General features: G+C 40.4%; 1 protein-coding gene across 1 annotated transcript in view; it reads right to left on the reverse strand.

Annotated features, from left to right (window-relative positions):
* LAMB4 (laminin subunit beta 4) overlaps positions 1 to 17,946 on the reverse strand; it is a 102,946-nt gene that overhangs the window by 70,845 nt on the left and 14,155 nt on the right. Inside the window, 10 exon segments of the mRNA XM_043463060.1 lie at positions 325 to 475; positions 1,371 to 1,450; positions 3,966 to 4,075; positions 6,488 to 6,667; positions 12,110 to 12,299; positions 13,801 to 13,921; positions 15,027 to 15,240; positions 15,418 to 15,481; positions 16,322 to 16,510; positions 17,703 to 17,776. Coding sequence (XP_043318995.1) covers positions 325 to 475; positions 1,371 to 1,450; positions 3,966 to 4,075; positions 6,488 to 6,667; positions 12,110 to 12,299; positions 13,801 to 13,921; positions 15,027 to 15,240; positions 15,418 to 15,481; positions 16,322 to 16,510; positions 17,703 to 17,776 — 1,373 coding nt within the window.

The following is a 17,946-nucleotide window of genomic DNA, read 5'->3' on the forward strand; positions in this document are numbered from 1 at the left end:
TCTATCTGACGGATACCTTGAAAGAGCAAGAGTCAAGTCTGCGTCATCACAACTTAATCCAATTCACACTTCTGTGCCAGCCTCTGTGTTGGAATGGGGATATAAAAATAAAATAGAAAAAAAAAATAAATAAAATAGAATGCGAACTCTGCCCTTAAGACTTTATAAAATCTGCAATTCCGTAATAGAATCAACTCTGCTCCATGTTTGTGGGCAAAACCACTCTCTTCTGGGTACCTTGCCCACAATCGCAAGGGTGTGCTTTATGTATTTACCTACACTCCACCAGATGAAGTCTGTAAGGAGAGTCAGTGAAATACGAACCAAAGGTGCCAGTCCCAGAAGCGGCGTGGCTTCCTCCGCCTCATAGAGGTAGAAATTCAAAGGAGCAAAGAAATAGCCAGGCGCTGGCTCAGTGCAGCTGCGACCTGTGACGTGGGGACGGCAATCACACTGCCCGTTCTTGGGTGAGCACCTGTGGGGAAACAAACCCACCTCGTGAAAAAAAAGTGTAGGTGGGGTGGCAAGTGTAAGATAAGGGCCTAGGGGTGCTGGGGTAAGTGCTCTCTGGATTTGAGTCCATTCTATGAATCCATCAATCAGTCATCCTGGGGAAGATGTGGAGAGGCAATGGGATCTACAGGTCTGGTCTTTTTATTAACTTTTTATTTTATATTGGAGTATAGTTGATTGACAGTGTTGTTCTAGTTTCAAGTGTACAGCAAAATGATTCAGCTATACATACACATGTATCTATTCTTTTTCAAATTCTTTTCCCATTTAGGCTATTACATAATATTGAGTATCGTTCCCTGTGCTACATACTAGATTCTTGCTGGTTATCCCTTTTAAATACAGCAGTATGTTCATGTCAATCCCAAGCTTCCCATCTATCCCTCCCCTGGCCATTCTCCCCTTATGGTAACCATACGTTCATTTTCTCAGTGCTACAGGTCTGATCTTGACAAAACCAACCCAGATCCATGAAACCCTGGTCACCGCTTCTGTCCTCAGTGGCTCTCTGCTTCTCTAAAAACTGCACAAAGGAGAATGCTGGACCGCTCTCTACACGCTGACAAAAAGTTGGTGTTTTAGGTGGGTCAAGTCATACATGTGCAGTGATATTTCCCACCACCTTGGGATTCCCAAGTAACAGAACTGTTTTCTCAGCCTCAGGAATACCTGAAGTGAAAGAAATCAAGTGGGCTATCTTTAATGTCTCAAGATTGCTGCTTTTCAATGCCCTTTGTCTGCCATGGAGTGACTTCACTTCTGACTATCAGCATGTCCTAATAAGTGTGCTTTTACTTATGTTATGGAAATGAGATTGAGGAATACTGCCACCAAACTCACTCATTTTACTGACTTACACGTTGGAATAAGCATCTCCAATATCACAGTCGCAGGGAGAACATCCATGGAGGTGATTTTCCAGTCCCCAGTATCCAACCTACACACAGAAAATGCTCAGTTGATTCCAGTTGTGAAGTCTGCTTCTCTGAAGTATGGCCTTAATATGAAAAGCACTACAAGTCAGTTGTCGGCAGTAAACAGCCACGGGGCCTGAACAATCACACAGCAGCTTGTTTGTCCACACCCTTGATAATGATCTTCTAAAAGTAAACATCTATTCCCAGGACTCGAATGAAGAGGACAGGTAGGTTGTCTATGTATTGCTTTGAATGGAATTGCAATGGATAATCAACAAGGACCTACTACACAGCACAGGGAAGTCTATTCAATATTCTGTAAAAACCTAAATGAGAAAAGAATCTGAAAAAGAACAGATATAGGTATAACTCAATCACTTTGCTGTATACCTAAAATACAACACTGTAAATCAACTATACTCCAATTAAAAAAAAAAAAAAAAGAAATGCAATAGAAACCTCACTGTTCCTCTGACAGCACCAATTTTAGCTTCAAGTGGGGTTGTTTAAGGCCAGACAGGAGAAATTCTTCAGCTATTCTTGCAACTGTTTGCATAAATTCTTGCAACTGTTAGCATAAAACCAATGGAGTCCCTTACTATAAAACCCCTAGGGATTTTTACTTCCACAGTACAGCAATGTTTGTGAGTTAAAAAAAAAAAAATCATTCAGCTGATAGTGAGATCTTGTATGAATTATCACCGTTCAGTAGAATTGCTTACTTATAAATAATTGTTTTGGCATAACAAACTCTCCCCATGTGAGAGATCCAACTCTTTTCTTCAAGACTTTTCTCATCATTGCAACATCTTGACCTTTATTCGATATAAACAGCTGGTGAGATACAAACAACTACTTCTCAATTCTGACGTTTACTATAAAAGACTCAGAAAAAGACTCCCCTGCTCAAATATCTATTTAACAAGCTTAGGTGAAACTAAGATCTAGGTTGGCATGGAATTCTCATTTGAAATGGGTTTGTTAAGTATTCATATGTTTTGTTGTTATCTTGGTACAATTTTATGCCCAGTTTTACTCAAACAGATTTATTTTAAACATTAAAAGTTGACACAGTTTGTTACATAACACAGCTAAGGGCTTTTGAAATCCTTTTTCCCCCAAACTAAACTTCAGTTTAGGCAAAAGCAATGTGAACTGAGCTGCTTTACTCAGGCTGGGGTAGTGAGACCCCCCGCGAGGCAGCACACCATCAGCAGATCTGCGTGGGGCACCAAGCAGATGCCTTGGCTCAGCCATGATGGACAAGATTCCCCAGTAGTGGCCCCTGCTCAGTTATTTTCCTTTTGCAAGAACAATGGCAGTTAACTAGCTAAGAAAAAAAGTCAGGCCGAGTCTAAGGTTTGTCTGCAACGACCTGATGTGGTGTCTCCGTTGACCTATTCACTAGCTCTACACTCCTTTTTTGTATTGCCCATTCATGGTCACGGAACTTGGCACAGCCCACCTTCCAACGTGAAACTTCTAGATGACCTGTCCTGTGATAGAGTTCCCTTTTCGTATTTTCTCCTTGCTTTCTTTTCCCTCCTCCTCTGCCTCATCCCCATGTGTTTTCAGTAAAGCGACTTACAATATTAGCACAAACTATGTTGTAACAGACATATGTTTCTTATTTATCAGCTACATGTCTTCAGACACATCAAGGTCACTGTTCTTTTATTAGGTTAAGTTTTTGTTTTTTCTTTCTAAAATGTCAGGGTGGGCTGCCAAGTTTGGAGGACAAAGGAAAGAGCTGGGTTTTTAACTCTCTAAATGCATGACACATTTCTTATGGCGGGAACATGTTTTATTTTGTTAATTTGAGACATACATGCTCATGTGTGTAATAGAGTCTGTGAAAAATTTCCCACAGGAATCTACAATACATTTAAACTTGATTTTTTTTTTTTTAATGAGCTCGTCCAAAAATAATTTTAGGCAAGAGGGGTAGGGGTGGAAAACTGATTGTATATTAAAAGACTCCATGACCTGGTGGTCTTAACAAGGGGTTGGGGGGGGGGCAGCGGCAAATAAATGCTCTTATACTCTATTGCTTGCACTTCCAGGAGAAGAGTGGATAAAACTATTGTCTGGGTTGGTTCAGATCCATTGGGTAAAAGTGCTGGTAAATGTTTAACTACTAGCTTTCTGCAGAAAGACAGGGGCTGATTTCCAGTGTTTGCTGACTTCTGCAGTGTAAATACTTTTACCATAGGAGTACTGAAATACAATAGGGCAAGGAAAATGATCAACAAGACCAAGTCTCTTCTCGGCAATGGCCGTAGGAGACCACATCACTCCCTAAAGCGGGCGATTTTGTGCTCAGTCATGTCCAACTCTTTGTAGCCCCCCGTCAGGCTCCTCCGTGCCTGGGGATTCTCCAGGCAAGATTACTGGAGTGGGTTGCCATGCCCTCCTCCAGGGGATCTTCCCAACCCAGGGATCAAATCCAGGCCTCCCACGTTGCAGGTGGATTCTTCTACCATCTGCGCCACCAGGGAAGCCTCCCTAAAAGGGGAATCAGAGGCAAATACATACAGTGCATTCTTCACAGCGTAGTCCGGCAGCAAATGACTGACACAAGCATTGGCCTGTATCCACATCACAGGGCAAGAGCGGCAGGCTCCCAAGGGGGTGACAGGCGCAGGCTGAAAGCACATCGTACATAGTAGTTCTCATTCTGACTTCTTCACACTGGTAAACCTTATTAGCTTTCACTGAGCTAAATGTGGCCACGAGAACCCTGAGCAGCCTGCCCTGTCAAGTTCACTGTCTGCCTGGCCGCACCACTATTGTACTTCATTCAACTTTCCCCAGGAAAGCCAATGCCAGACACTTTCAGAGCCCTCATGCGGTTCTACTGGGCGCCAACTAGGAGGAGACAAGAGGTCATACATGTTGGGAAATGGGGCACAGTTCTAAGTGATGCTGGCTGGATCAAGTGATTAGGGGCAAGGGTTTCTGAGCGTCATGGATGTTACTAATGGCTCCCTCTCTGGCAGATGCCATCTATTATAATCCTCTCTCCTCTTTTTTAGCGCCTCTTTACTTTTTTCTTTTTCATTCTCTCTCTCTCCTCTTTCTCTTCCACTCATAGGTGTTGCTGAGTTATGTTCATGTTGTGAAGGCTAAGAAATTGTGCAACCAGAGCAAGATAGGTATTTTTCCCCGCTGAATATGCTACAGGAAAAGCTAATGTGCTTGGAAACAGCCCAAATGTCCTTCAACTGATGAGTGGATAAATAGTGGTATATCCAAACAATGGAATATTATTTACCAATGAAAAGATATGAAGTTGCTACAACATGGATAAAACTTGAAAATATTGTGGTAAGCAAGAGAAGCCAGACACAAAACACCACACATTATGTGATTCCCCTTTATGAAATGTCCACAATAGGCAAATCTATAGGAACAGAAGCATCGCTGGCTCAATGGACGTAAATTTGAGCAAACTCTGGGAAATAGTGGAGGGCAGAGCAGACTGGCATGCTACAGTCCATGGGGTCACAAAGAGTCAGACACAACTTAGTGAGCAAACAACATAGAAACATAAAGTAGATTAGTGCTTGACTACAGCTGGTGGGATGGGAGGTGGTAGCTGGAGTGTTTCTTTTCTTCTTTATAGTAAAATATGTATAACAAAAACTTTACCATCTTCACCATTTTTAAGTATATAGTTCAATAATGTTACATACACTAACATTGTTGTGCAACCAATCTCTAGAACTCTTCATCTTGCAAAACTGAAACTCTGTATCATTAAATACCATCTCTCTATTCCTCCTTCCTCCCCTCAAGCCCTTGGCAACCACCATTCTATGTTCTGTTTCTATGGATTTCACTTAACAAAATGCTTTCAAGTTTCATCCATGTTGTAGCATGGATCAAGATTTCCCTTCTTTTTCAGGCTGAATAATATTCCATCATGCATACATACCACATCTTGTTTATCCATTCATTCATCAATGGATACCTGGGTTGCTCCCACCTTTTGACTGTTGTGAATAGTACTTCTATTAACATGGGCATGCAAATCATCTTCAAGATGCTGCTTTCAATTTTGAGGGTATATAACCAGAAATAAGAGTATGGGGTTTCTTTAAGGTAATGAAAATGTTCTAAAATGGATTGTAGTGATGGTTACACACTCTGAATATACTACAAATCACTGAATTGTATACTTTAAAAAGTGAATTGTATGGCATGTGAATTATATGTAACTAAATCTTTGACAAAAGAAAAACCAAAACAAAACCCAATTTTGGCCCATTTCTTGGAGGGCATAATGTTAGTCAGCGAACCAGCGTAAATGCCTGGAGTACTGAGAGGTATACTGGGAAACTGGCTTAGCTATATAATTAATTACCCTGAAATTAAATTTTACATCAAACCCCAAAAGAAGAGCATTTAAAAAATAGAATGATTCGTCATGCTGCTATCTAAACATGCAAATAATCCACAGTTCCTTATATGGGTATAACCCAGAGCATGACACTGTGATCAAAGGGAAACGATTAACCCAGACTCTCTGAGGAATCAGCAGCTCTCTGAGACCCCAGGCAGCCTTAAATTTCTGTGATCCTAGAGCCAAGGGGCTCCCCACTTGGCCCCCAAAACTCTGCAGTTATTTCTATTTTCCCATGACTCCATTGCTTCTTTTTTCCCCCGACTTGAAAATTGCCTAAGAAGTCATCAATCTACGCAAAAATGTATAATGTAGTTTAACAAACCTGTAGAACAGAATCCTGGTGGAGGATTTTTCTTTTTTAATTTAAAGGTTTCATAAAGGCATTAAATTTCTTGGCAGTTATGCTGCGTTTGCTCCAGCAGTGAAAATCTGAGCGCCCCCTGCTGGTTCTTGATGATAAACTCAGCAAACCACCTAAAATAGTTCTCCACTAATTCACTAAAATTTGTGAGAGGTTTTGTATCACTAAGAAAAGTATCCAGAGAATGCTGGGACTCAAGTATTTACAATGACCAAATGTTAGCACTGACAGGGGCAGCTCCAAGCCTCAAAATGCATTCAAGGTGACGACCAGCCGCTGCTGACTTACACTGACAGCCAAGGGGGTCCGCGGCGCTCAGTCCGTAGTGGTTTGGCTTGCATCTGTCGCATTTTGCTCCTTCCACGTTCTCCTTACACAGGCTTCGGCCGGTCACAGATCCCAAGTCAGGATCAGAGTGGCTCACACAAAGCCCACCGGAAATGGTCCCATCGGGGTCACACTCACAAGCTGGGGACACAGAAGTGCATTATCTTAATGAACTGCAAGTTGTGGGAACCCTGAAATAGAAGCATACTGCTTTACCTTCACTAGAACTGTTTTAGTTGTTTGAATACAATAAATGTGTTTGAATAATTAAACCAGTGAGCAAGGGCTGCTCGGGTATGTCTCCCATATCTCAGAACTAGAAAAATGTTGAATAATACATAAATATATTTTTGAAAGAATTTTAAGTGATTCTAAAGGAAGACGACCAGAGAAAGTCTATTATGAAAGCTAGATGTTAAGAATAGATTGATGAAAAAAAGCAACAAACCATAAAATTTATATGGACCACATACAACTCTAAAGAGCCAAAGCAATCTTAAGAAAAGAACAAAGCTGGAGCCACCATGCTTCCTGATTTCAAATTATATTACAAAACAATAGCAATCAAAAGGGCATGGTATTGGCATAAAAATAAACATATAACCCAGTGGAACAGAACAGAGGGCCCAGTGACAGACCCACACCGATATGGTCAACTAATTTATAACAAAGAAGTCAAGAATATATGCCCGGGAAATGCCAGTCTCTTCAATAAAAGATGTTGGGAAGACTGAACAGCCATGTGCAAAAGAAAAAACTGGATCCCTCTCTTCCACCATTCACAAAAATTAATTCAAGATGGATTGAAGACTAGAATGTAAGGTCTTAAACCAGAAAACTCCTGGACGAAACTACAGGCAGCAAACTTCTTAATATCGGTCCTGGCAATGATTGTTTGCATTTGAAATCAAAAACAAAGGCAAACAAAAGGAAAAATAAACAAGTGGTACCATATCAAACTAAAAAGCTTCTGCCCAGCAAAGGAAACCACCCACACAAGGAAGAGGCAATCCACTGGCAAGGGCATGAAATAACAAGTGTTGTCAAGGATGTGAAGAAAAGGGAACTTTTTTGTACTGTTGACGGGAATGTAAATTGGTGCAGCCACTATGGAAACCAATATCGAGGTTCCCCCCAAATAAAAAATATGAAATACCCAGAAATTCCATTGCTAGGTACTTATCTGAAGAAAATGAAAACACTAATTTAAAAAGATACATGAACTCTATGTTCATTGCAGCATTCTTTACAATAGGCAAGACATGGAAGCAACTTAAGCAATCAATTGATAGAATAAAGAAATATACCACATTGTGTATATTTACACAATGGAATATTATACAGTCACAAAAAGAATGAATTCTTGCCTTTGGGGCAACATGGGTGGATTTTGAGGGCATTATGCTTAGTGAAATAGGCAGACAAAGACAAATACCACATGATCTCACTTACATGTAGAATCTCAAAAAAATCCCCAAAGCAAACTCATAGTTACAGAGGTGGGGATGAGAGAGATGGGTGAAGGTAGTCAAGAGGCACAAATTTCCAGTTATAGAATAAATAAATCATTACTGTAATGTACAGCATGGTGAACATAGTTAATAGTGTATCCTACATTTGAAAGTTGCTAAGAGAGTAGATCTTAAAAGTCCTCATCACAAGGAAAAATTTTTAACTATGTGTGGTGATGAATGACAACTAGACTTACTGCAGTGATAATTTTGCAATGTATACAAACATGAGTCACACTGTATACCTGAAACTGATAAAATGTCATATATCAATTATATCTCAGTTAAAACATCAGATTGATTATTTTAGGGGTGATGAAAATATTGTGGAGCTAAGTAGGGTTAGTGGTTGCAAAACATTGTGCCAGTGAACTGTGTTCATTTTTAAATGGTTAATTTTATGTTATATGAATTTCACCTCAATTTTTAAAAAGATTTTAAAAAGACTCTAAAGGTGAAAGTAAGGTCAAGAGATAAGTAAGAGTGGAATGGTGTAATGAAATATGTATCATATATTTGATTTCATACACTATAAAGGCATCAAGGGACATGATAAAGAGAAAAAAAATCACACCAAATGTCTACCAAGCCTCTGAGATATGGTTGTTAAAAAAGTAAATCTGTCCTTCCCATTACAGAAAAATATGTTACAAAGGTAAGAGCTATCATTCTTTTTGAGTATTCTTGGAAAGGAGTGCCTTCAAGAAAGAAAAAGAGAGAATAAGAAATGTTCAAATCTTTGTTTTAATTTTGGAAATCGGTTGGTGGGGCAAAAGCTTAGATGAAGAGATTCTGGAAAATGAGATAAACAGTCATATATAACAAAAGTAACATCCTCCTCCACCTTTTTTTTTTCCAGTAGAAAATTCAAACAATTAAAAGAAGGAATGTCATATGAAAAAGGATGCTGATGATATGAGTAATTCCAGTGGGTAAAATCTAGAAAATGTAGCGCTTGACCGAGTATAAGAAAGAAGAGTTGGGGCTGCCCGATACAGCAGCAGCCTTCTTATCATTGGAGGTCTGGTTGTGACTTTGGTATAGAGGACAAGTGCATTCATTAGTAGACATTAGATGACCAACGAGGTCATCTTGTATCTTCATAGACCTGTGTTTTCAAGGGATTCCCCTTTTGAGGAAAGCAATAAAGATTTTTAAAAAAATGAATATCTGGATTCTAAGAAACAACTATGCTAAGATTTATACATGTTTGCTTTGGAGTAATAAAACCCCCAAGTCTAAAGCAATGTTTACCTAACCACCATTTAGGTTAGTGTATTTAGGGGAAAAAATTCAGTCAGTTTGGAATCACTGAAGCAAACAGTTGTCTGACGGAATCTTTTATTTGATTTTCAGTTGTTTATTACTGGATTGTAACTGATGATAAAATCTTACTATGGAAAACCAGCATTGACTTCTGTTTAGTTTGGGGAAAAAAACCCACAATTTTCTTCTAATTAAAGCCAGTTGCTTCTAGGAAGGAAGGAACAAATTAGGTTCATTTTAGAAGTAGCCAAAAGGAAAAAAACTCATCTTTATTTGGGAGACACTCCAAAGGGTCAGCAATGAGTTCCAGAGTATAATTTAATTATACACAGAAATAGCCTTTGGGGAAGGGAAATGGGTAAATGGCCAGTAAGTTTGAAATAATCCTGCATTATGGCCTTTAGAGTAGAAGTACAATAAAATCTTTTCGGGTCACACAATTAAATTCCAGCAAACATATTATTGGTGGAGTCTACCAAATATTTGTTTCTTCTGTATCACTTTCAACTGTGTCTTAAATCATAGAAGACTTAAAACTGGTCAACTCTTAGGCCTGGAATCTGAGCATGTAAATATTTAGGCTCAAACTAGGACAGTTTAGAGAAAATTTATATGAGAATGCTGGTCAAATACACATCATTTGTGTACACACACTTACAAACACATAAACATGTGCTTAGAGAAGCTAAGAAGTCTCAAAATTGTTTTTTTTACAAGCTCATTTGCCTCTCCTCGAGAAATTCCTTATTCACAAAGAATGGTTTTTAAATGTCAAATCAAGGGTACTAATTTTCTTTCCTTCTTTTCCTCCAAAAGCACCATTAAGTTAATACTAAGTGGTTTTAAAGAGCAAGACTCTGGTTGATGTACTTTATTTGAAATATTTGGTTTAGTTATTTCCAACCTCTTTTCAGATTCCCAGATTATCTGTTTCTAAACACTGTATTTTCCTGATTCCATCTAAGAAATTTCATCTTCATTTACAAATATAGAGCTTTATAAACATTAATAAAAGTTGTGTGTGTTTGCGTGTGTATGTGTTTGTGTGTGTGTGTGTGAGAGAGAGAAAGACAAGGGCAGAAGGACAGGGAGGGAGAGAGAAGTGGATTATGGATTCTGGTAAAAAAAAATGTAGGGCACTTAGCACATCAATTTAAAGAAATATGTTTTCTGAGGACCCAATTCTTTATATTAAACGGGGCATGTAAGGTAAATTTCTTTTTTTTTTTAAGGTAAACTTTTATACAATCAGCTACTTACTGAGTAATCTGAGCAAAAAAATTTCATTTATGCTTATGATGTGGATTTAAACTTTAAAATCTAGGACACTGTATGTATTTGGGTGGCTACTGATTTACTTTTGCATAAGACTTCAATTCATATATTATGATTATGTAAAGTCTGAAACTGGAGTTTCATAGCAAATCCTTCAGACTTCTCAGGTGGCGCAGTGGTAAAGAATCTGCCTGCCAATGCAAGAGTCATGGGTTTGATCTCTGGGTCAACAAGATCCCCTAGAGGAGGAAATGGCAACCCACTCCAGTAATCTTGCCTAGAGAATCTCACATACAGAGGAGCAGGGCTGGCTGCAGTCCACAGGGTCACAGAGAGTCAGAGATGACTGAGCAAGCACACAGCATAATACCATTCATCTCAAGTTTGAAAACATGTCAACATGTATCATTTGTTGATTAAAAATGTGTGAAAGTGTAAAAAGAAGCAAGGTAATGATAATTGCTAAATATATGAGAGTTTATCCATAGGAAGGAGGGTAGACAAAGAGGAGGAGTGGGTAGCTAGAATATCCCATTCATAGTGCTGGAGTGTTGTAGTAATATCCTGAAGGTGAGAGGGCAAGATACTATGTTCTGACAAAGCTAGTGGTGGGTATTATTTATGTTATATATATAAAATGTTATTTTCTATTATTTTGTCTATGTCTAAAATATTATCTTTTAAAAAGTTGAGATTAATAAAATGAAAAACTTTTAAACATTAAAAAAAGAAAAATGAGAGACTTCCCTGGTGGCCCAGTGGCTGAGACTCATGGGGACAGGGTTCAATCCCTGGTCAGGGAACTAGATCCCACATGCCACAACTAAGAGTTCACGTGGTGCATCTAACGATCTCACATGCCACCACAACAAAGATTTAAGTTCCCATATACCACAACCAAGACCTGGTGTGGCCATAAAGATACATTTTCTTTTTTTAAAGGAAAAATGAAACAAGGTAAGTTAGCTTAGCAAAGCTGAGTCATCTACAGCCAAATGCTATAGCTGATCTCCCTGCTTAAATACTTCCCTGAGCTGACACTGCAGGTGCTTGTGGCAGCTTCTGAAACTATTGCCCCTTCTGGTTGAATCCAGAACAGTTTCCTAATTCGTCAGTATTCAGACCTGGTAGCTCAGGGGGTAAAGAAACTCTCTGCAGTGTAGGAGACCCGGGTTCAATCCCTGGGTCAGGAAGATCCCCCCCTGGGCAAGGAAATGGCAACCCACTCCAGTATTCTTGCCTGGAAAATCCTATGGACGGAGGAGCCTGGCAGGCTACAGTCCATGGGGTTGCAAGAGTAGGACACGAATTAGCGACTAAACCACCACAGCCATGGCGGCGAGACCACAGGGAGGGACCTAGGTTATCTGGCCCAACTTGTTCAGAGAGAGAAAAGCTCAGAACCGAAGTGATTCTGCAACTCCCACCACTAAGAGGGCAGCTTGGAGATGCTGCTGGGCCCAGCGGGGACCAGGTCCATCAGGACCTGCTCAGATGAGGGGCGAGGATGGGTCAGAGGCCGGGGACCCACGGATGCACGCGTAAGGATCCGAGATGGCCTTCAGGGGGTCCCTGGAGAAGAGGGGTCTGCAGCGGTCACAGTGCTGGCCCTCCGTGTTCTGCGGGCAGTCGTCACCCACGCCCCCACTGCGGCCCCCGCTCGCCAGGCATGCGGTCATGTCGAAGCGCCGGCGGTCAGAGTGGCCGTTACAGTGGCAAGCGGAAAACCCAGCAAAGTTATGAGAGATCGCCAGGGTCCCCACGGTGAGCATCCCGGGGATGGTGGCTCCCTGCTCCATCACCCATTTTCCCCTCCTCCACTTTCTTCAGACTCCTTACACCAAGTATATAGAAGCTTAAAATAGTTGCTTTCAAGGATCTTTTTAGCACTCCGATTCTGCTCATCTACTCTCTATAAAACGTGTTCTCAAAATGTTCACTATTTAGATTTTTTTTTTTAATCAAGCAGAGAAATACAAATCATTTGGGTGATCTAAAAGTCATAGGATGCAATATTTTTTTGTTGCTGTTGTTCAATAAAGAATATGTTTAGGGCTTTCCAGTTGGCACAGAGGTGAAGAATCTGTCTGACAATGTAGGAGATGTGGGTTTGTCTGGGTCAGGAAGATCCCCTAGAGGAAGAAATGGCAACCCCCTCCAGTATTCTGGCCTGGAGAATCCCAAACACAGAGGAATATGGTGTGCTACAGTCCATGGGGTGGCAAAGAACTAGGTATTAGACTGAGCACACAGCACACACAAAAAATATGTTTACTGACTCAGACTGGTAAATCTGAAGGTTTTACATCACATGCTTGGGAGTATGGTAGTACTGGATTCTCCAGATTAGATGCTAGAGCTGGTCCAGCCAGCCTCTCCTTCTCTAGGGCAGAACTGTTGGAAGCGGGGCTAAATATCATTTTCCTCCCAACACACACTCACCCAGATCATCAGAAGGAAAGGTTTAAAGGGATCTGTGTATCTTTGTGATAATATCTATGCTACTTGCCTGGTTGGGTTTTTCCCTGTAAGCAGCGTAAGCTTGGGCCACATTTTGCCGGGTTGTGTCCACTGTGTCACTCATGGATGGGGCTTTATCTTAAGAGCTCATCTAATAACCTCTTTGTCAAATCCTGTTTTTCCCACATTTGGGAAAAGAAACTGAATAACAGCTTTAGAAATGCATCAAAATTCAGAGGCAGAAAACACATGACAAAACCCCCTCCTATCTTTTTAAGTCTAAATATTTTATTAAAAAACGCAATAGCCTGTCAAAGTCCATCCTGGGCCTCATTTCTCATATCTTATCTGATATATGGGTTTAAGGTCACATTCACCGAGTGTATATTTATTCAGGAAAACAGTGGGGCTCTCTGTACCAATTCTAGTGGTCACCAGATTGCTGGAGTGACACCATCCCCACTGATATTACCCTCCCATGGCTGTGCCCCTCCTATGGAAAGGGCCACACAACATATAATCTAGTTCTTCAAATTAATGTTAAGTTTTGGTGTAAGGGTTGGAGAAGCTGGTGTTCTTCTGTGCAGGAGACATGAGGAATATCACATAGTTGGAGCTGGAAGTCACAAGTTCACCCCCTGTGGTGCCAGAAGCCCAACAGAAACCAGCTAAATGTTCTCCAAAAGAAGGGAAAGCAGAGACTGTGTAAGGAGTTTCATATAAGGAAACTAAGTCTATGCTAAGAACTGAGGTCCACCCACCTTGGCAAGCACTGTCCAGGAGGCCCGTAGCTGGCCTCCAAGGAACATCCTGGAAGAAGTCCTTGCACCTCTCACAGTTTGGACCATCTGTCTTGTGCTGACAGATGCATCGACCATGAACCTGCATGCGTGAGCAACGTGAATGGTGTGAACACGGGGCTCATCTTTGAACTTTGAGGACGTTGGAGTTCTTTAAATGGAAAATGAAATACCAGCCCAAGGAGGTCTCTCTGGGTCTTAGTTTCCCATGTGTTAGTTACAATACGAACCCTGACTGTCTACTGTTACTTGCTTAATTAGCTTTTAAACTTTTTAAATTTTAAGATGCTTAAGTGAACATTTACAAGGAATTCTTTGTTTTTCTGAATTCTGGTATCAGGGAACACATGGTCTGAATGCAGACCCTTGGAAAACTGAGGCCAGGATGGAGTGTGTGTATGTGTGTGCACGCGCGTGTGTCTGTGGGGGATGATTTAGGAACATCAGGGAATTAGAAAACCAAAACTGCAAAAAGGTGTGGGATTCTCTAGATTTTTCACAAAATGCCCTCTGTGCCCACATTCCCAGGGAAAAGTTCCATTTCTGGTGAAACATATGAGGTGTCTAAGTGGAAAGAGCTATAGCCTCCAGCCTTGTCCATTATGACCAATAGTTCAAAACTATTTTTAGTTAGATACACTCCCAAGACTCTGCACAAAATTTAATTCTTCTACTGTATTGTTCCTTTAAGATTAGTCCCAGGAGTGGAGAAGATCTGCACTGCTTAGGACAGAGTCATTCACAGCGTGTCACTGGAGGTGACAGCTTTTGACAGCATCAGATGTCACTCAAACACTTTGGCACTAAGCCCGGGCTCTCGCATGAATAGACCTTCAATACATTTTTATGAGACAATGTATGTGACATTGTTCCTCCCCATCAAATCTCCATTCCCTAAAAAATCAATAAACAAGAGAAACTAAGATGGACAATCTGGAAATCATAAATTACAAATTCTGCCCATTAGCTCAATGATGCCCACATGAGGCAGAATTCACAAGAACGTCTGTCCAGAGAACCAAAGGCCCCCACATGGCCTGATGGGCCAGATTGAATGATACCTGCCTGGCACAAAGAGGGCTTTAGGCTTGTTGATCCCCACATACAGTCTGACATACATTCAGCACTAAGATAGTGAAGGGAAGATAGGAGAGCCGATCTTGCTTTCGGGTGAATTTGTAACTCATCATGCTGGGAGGGCTGAAAACATCACCGCGCGTCTTCTGTGCTGAACCACATTCGCTAGCATGGCCATTGCAAAAACAGCTTCCTCAAACCACCATCTCATACAGAGCATAGTAGTATTTATTAAGGGAATCATTTTGCTTTCTTCCAAGCAAAGTATCCCCGAGAGTATGGAGCCTGGTAAAGTTTATCCTCAGGTTTGTTAATGTCACAAGGTCTAGAGAAAGGAAAATAATGAAATTAATAAATCAAAGTGCTTTAGGTTGGATGGGTTCAAAGCACTCTCCTTGACTGATACTCCCTTACCATCCTATAGACATGCAATGACAAGGAATCTCCCTCACCTGAAGTTTTACAAAAGAAGCCGGTGTGAAAAATATAAAGCAATTCATACCCTGGATGTAAGGGCTGTAAGGGTTTTCTATTTCAAAGCTGGGATCCAACACCTTTAAAACAACCTGTAAAACAAATGTAGGTAAATTCAGAGTGTTTTGCCCCCAAAATGTAAGTGCTCAATATACTCTTAAAGAAGATATCCTGACCTTACAAGAAGGCTGAGCCACTATTTCCCACCTGGTGTAGAATGTAGATTATCATTTGGGTTCTCATTTGAATAAAAGTACCAAGAATGAAAATGAAGGAAGGTTGTTAAACAGTCATTCTGGCTCTTTATGTACAAGTGGTCCATGCAGACGGAAGTGCTCATACCACTGGCGGAAAGGACTCATGCTTAGTTGGGGTGGAGTGATGGGTTCATAATTCAGCAAGTCCTCATCAATGTGGATCTGGCACTGAGGGATTCTGGAGCTGCCTTCTGTCACCATTCCTACTACTCTACCTGATAAGGTAATACCTCCCAAGCCTACTCCTATCCCCTGACTTTCTTCCCATCACCAGCTTTGCTCTGAGGAAGTTCTGGGCAGATTCCACCCAGGTGGGGGGCTTGCAGAGCATAGAGGGCTGCCATTAGCCTTTATGGTTCCTTTGAAAGGACTAGAAAAAGATATTCCTACATCTGGCATCCTGGCCACAGTGCCCAACTTGCATTTTAGCCCTTGTTTACCTTCAGTAGGGGCACTCTTGTACAGGATCATTTCCTGTAAGGTATTTGTAATTTACCTGAATATGAGATGAATTCAGGACTCATTTCAATTTAGACACTACCATTCCTAAACAAGCAGCAGCTCATGTTCTATTTCAGTAGACAATACCTAAACTGTTTTCATCTCGATTAACCACGATAACAACAACAAAAAGATTTCATTTCCAGGAAAGAAATTGCAGAAAGGAAATTCTACCTCACCACCAGTGGAGGGTTCAATATCCGAATATTTGGAGTCACAAACAACATCTCCCACTCCCTGGGCCTGGCCAGATGTGATGTTAGGGAAGGAAGCAGCACAATCTTTGGCAAAATATTTGAACACTCTCCAGGTGTGTCCATAGTCTGTGGAGCGTTCAACTAGCATTGCAGCAGGCCGAAAAGTCTAGGAGAAAAATCAGTTAAACTTGTCATGCTTCGCAAAAGTAGAATTTATAACCCATTCCAGATTGACAATACTTTTGAATTCCACTTTTAATGCCTTTATTTGTATCTTTTCAAATCTATTCTAAGGAATTCTCTGGTGGTTCCACTGCAGAGGGCACAGGTTTGATCCCTGGTCAGGCCACTAAGATTCCACATGCCATGCAGCAAGGCCAAGAAAAGGAAAAGAAAAAAAAAATACTCTACCATGAACACACCAAAATCTCTTTCTATCAAGTGGACGACTATTTATGAGCACATGCTTTGTCCCAGAATCAAACTCCACTTTAAAATTGTTTCTGTATAAATTAATTGAAGAAAAATGGCATGTACTTAAAAAAAAAAAAAAAGCCAATGCAGCTGACATTTTTATAGCAATCTGCATGTAGTTTTCTTCACTTAGAATGCTTTTCCTCTGGCAAACTCTTATACATCCTTCAAAATCTACCATGAAGTTTACCGTTTCCCCAGAGTTGACTTAGCCATGTCAAATAACCCCCCAGCATTCAATCGTTCATCTATTTCTGCACTTGTCACTCTGCATTGTAATTTCAAAATTATATATGTTTATACCCATGACGAGACTGTGAGTTCTTTGAAATCAAAGACTACTTCTTAAATTTTTAAAGCTTTTAATTTTATGTTCATCTTTTATGACTAAAACCTAGCACCAGGCCTGACAAAATTAGAATTCTGATGAATGATTAAAGAATGATGATAGCACAGATTTTCTCTGGCATCTAACTCAGTAAAGAGCCTTTAAATTTTCTTCCTCTTTTGATCACAATTTTTTTTTTTTTTTTGTATTTCCTTAAATAATTTCCAGTGCCTGTCCTTTTATCCTCCAAATTATCTTTCTAGTTCTTGTCATCTCTAGCACCCCAGAGCTTAAAGGTTTTCCTTTTCCTGCATCTTCCAAGACTCTCTCTTGGAAGATAGAATCATCTTTTCTTTTTTGTTAATCATGTAAGTTATTATTTAATGAGCACTGGTGTTTTTCTGTTTTTCATTCAAGAGCAAAAAGCCCAGATAACAAAGCCCCAGTCTGGATCTGAACAGCTTTTTGTTCTCTGCAGGGGAGCAAGGAAGTGAAATCTAAGGTATGCGAAGCATTTGGTAAGTAGATAAGGAAGCAGCACTCTACACATCTGTACCTTAAAGGTCAGAATAAGGTGACTGAGCTGAAATAAGACCTCTAGGTCCAGTCTGATGCTGACATGATCAAGACCTAAAGGAAAATCCAGAAAGAAGAAAATCAGTGATTTTGAGAGACAACTGTTTACCATGCTAATTCCTCAACTGTTTGTAATGAAACCCTTTGGAATTTTATGGCTGGTGATCAACACTCTTGCCAAGTCGGTTGGAATGGCTTTCCATGCCATTCGCACTCGGGATAAG

The sequence above is a fragment of the Cervus canadensis genome, chromosome 3 (assembly GCF_019320065.1).
Source record: "Cervus canadensis isolate Bull #8, Minnesota chromosome 3, ASM1932006v1, whole genome shotgun sequence".
Taxonomy (NCBI): domain Eukaryota; kingdom Metazoa; phylum Chordata; class Mammalia; order Artiodactyla; family Cervidae; genus Cervus; species Cervus canadensis.